Here is a 1,077-nt window from a genome sequence, read left to right on the forward strand (position 1 = left end):
TAACAACAAGCCATTATGCGATATATCATATAATGCCCACTATATGATACTACTCATATTTTAATATTATTTATTATTCAATACTTTCAGTATTCACATTAATGAATACTTTTCTCATATACTAAAACCACTGATCTGCCCTTATACCTGCTGTCTCAGTGGCCCGGGTGCCTCCTTACTTTATTTATTCTTAATAAATAATACTTTATTGTGCTTTCAGTGAAGGTTTAGGTTCCCATTCAACCGATTCTACACATGTTGTTTACTGAGGTTAGTGAGCTGGTGATATTAGATAAGTTCACTTCCTCTCTGCTGTGTGTCCATTACACACGTTCCTCTGGCCCTGGACAATGCTTTTAAAAAATGCATGAACATTTTCAACCTTTCCACCAGGATGAAAAACGACCGTAATAAAATGTTGAGTGACGACAACCACAGACAGTGCAGGAAGAGCAGATGGCTCTCTAGGACCCGTCAATGAAAAGATGAATCAACAACAGCGCGCCCTCGGTGAAATGCTTTATTAAACCAAATAATGAGGAATTAACTTACCAGTAGTAGATTTTTATCAGTGCTGAAGGCCACAGGAGAAATGAAGCTACAAAGGCCAAGATGGGAATGGCCAGGGTGCCACCCGCGATCACAAACATGTTCACCACGTCCAGATCCATCCTGCTCTCCGGGCTGGTGAGCTCCTGGGGGCTGAAGAGAACACAAGCCCTGACATGTTGCCCCAGGAGGGACGGGGGAGAGAAAGGGCAGAACCCGGGGTCAGGATGCGCTACGGAGGGAGACACACAAGCAAGTGCAAAGGATCCTTGAGTGGACCCCAGCTTTGGGGGTGGGGCCGGGGAGGACCTCAAGGGCATTACATTGCCAACACATAGAGGGAGATCCGAGCTGGGAGCGGGCATCAGATAATCCCGTATCGTGATGCCCGCCTTGATGGAATGGCGAGATGTTGGTTATGTAGAGGAATGCCCTTGTTCTTACGAGATGCTTACAGACGTCTTTAGGAGTCGAGTCTAATGATGCCTGTTACTTACTCACTTTTAAAACTTTCAGGTGGGAACAAAT

The 1,077-nt window shown here is 45.2% G+C and overlaps 1 protein-coding gene across 2 annotated transcripts in view; it reads right to left on the reverse strand.

The window, feature by feature from the left end:
• The window catches only part of ABHD6 (abhydrolase domain containing 6, acylglycerol lipase), an 84,591-nt gene that overhangs the window by 25,774 nt on the left and 57,740 nt on the right, over positions 1–1,077 (reverse strand). For both annotated transcript variants that reach the window (XM_045289838.1, XM_045289837.1), the window contains exon 3: positions 553–702. In XM_045289838.1, coding sequence (XP_045145773.1) covers positions 553–671 — 119 coding nt within the window. In that variant the 5' untranslated portion in view covers positions 672–702. The remainder of the gene's footprint in view (positions 1–552; positions 703–1,077) is intronic.

The sequence above is a fragment of the Echinops telfairi genome, unplaced genomic scaffold (assembly GCF_000313985.2).
Source record: "Echinops telfairi isolate 266 unplaced genomic scaffold, ASM31398v2 ScPeMD7_31;HRSCAF=116, whole genome shotgun sequence".
Taxonomy (NCBI): Eukaryota; Metazoa; Chordata; class Mammalia; order Afrosoricida; family Tenrecidae; genus Echinops; species Echinops telfairi.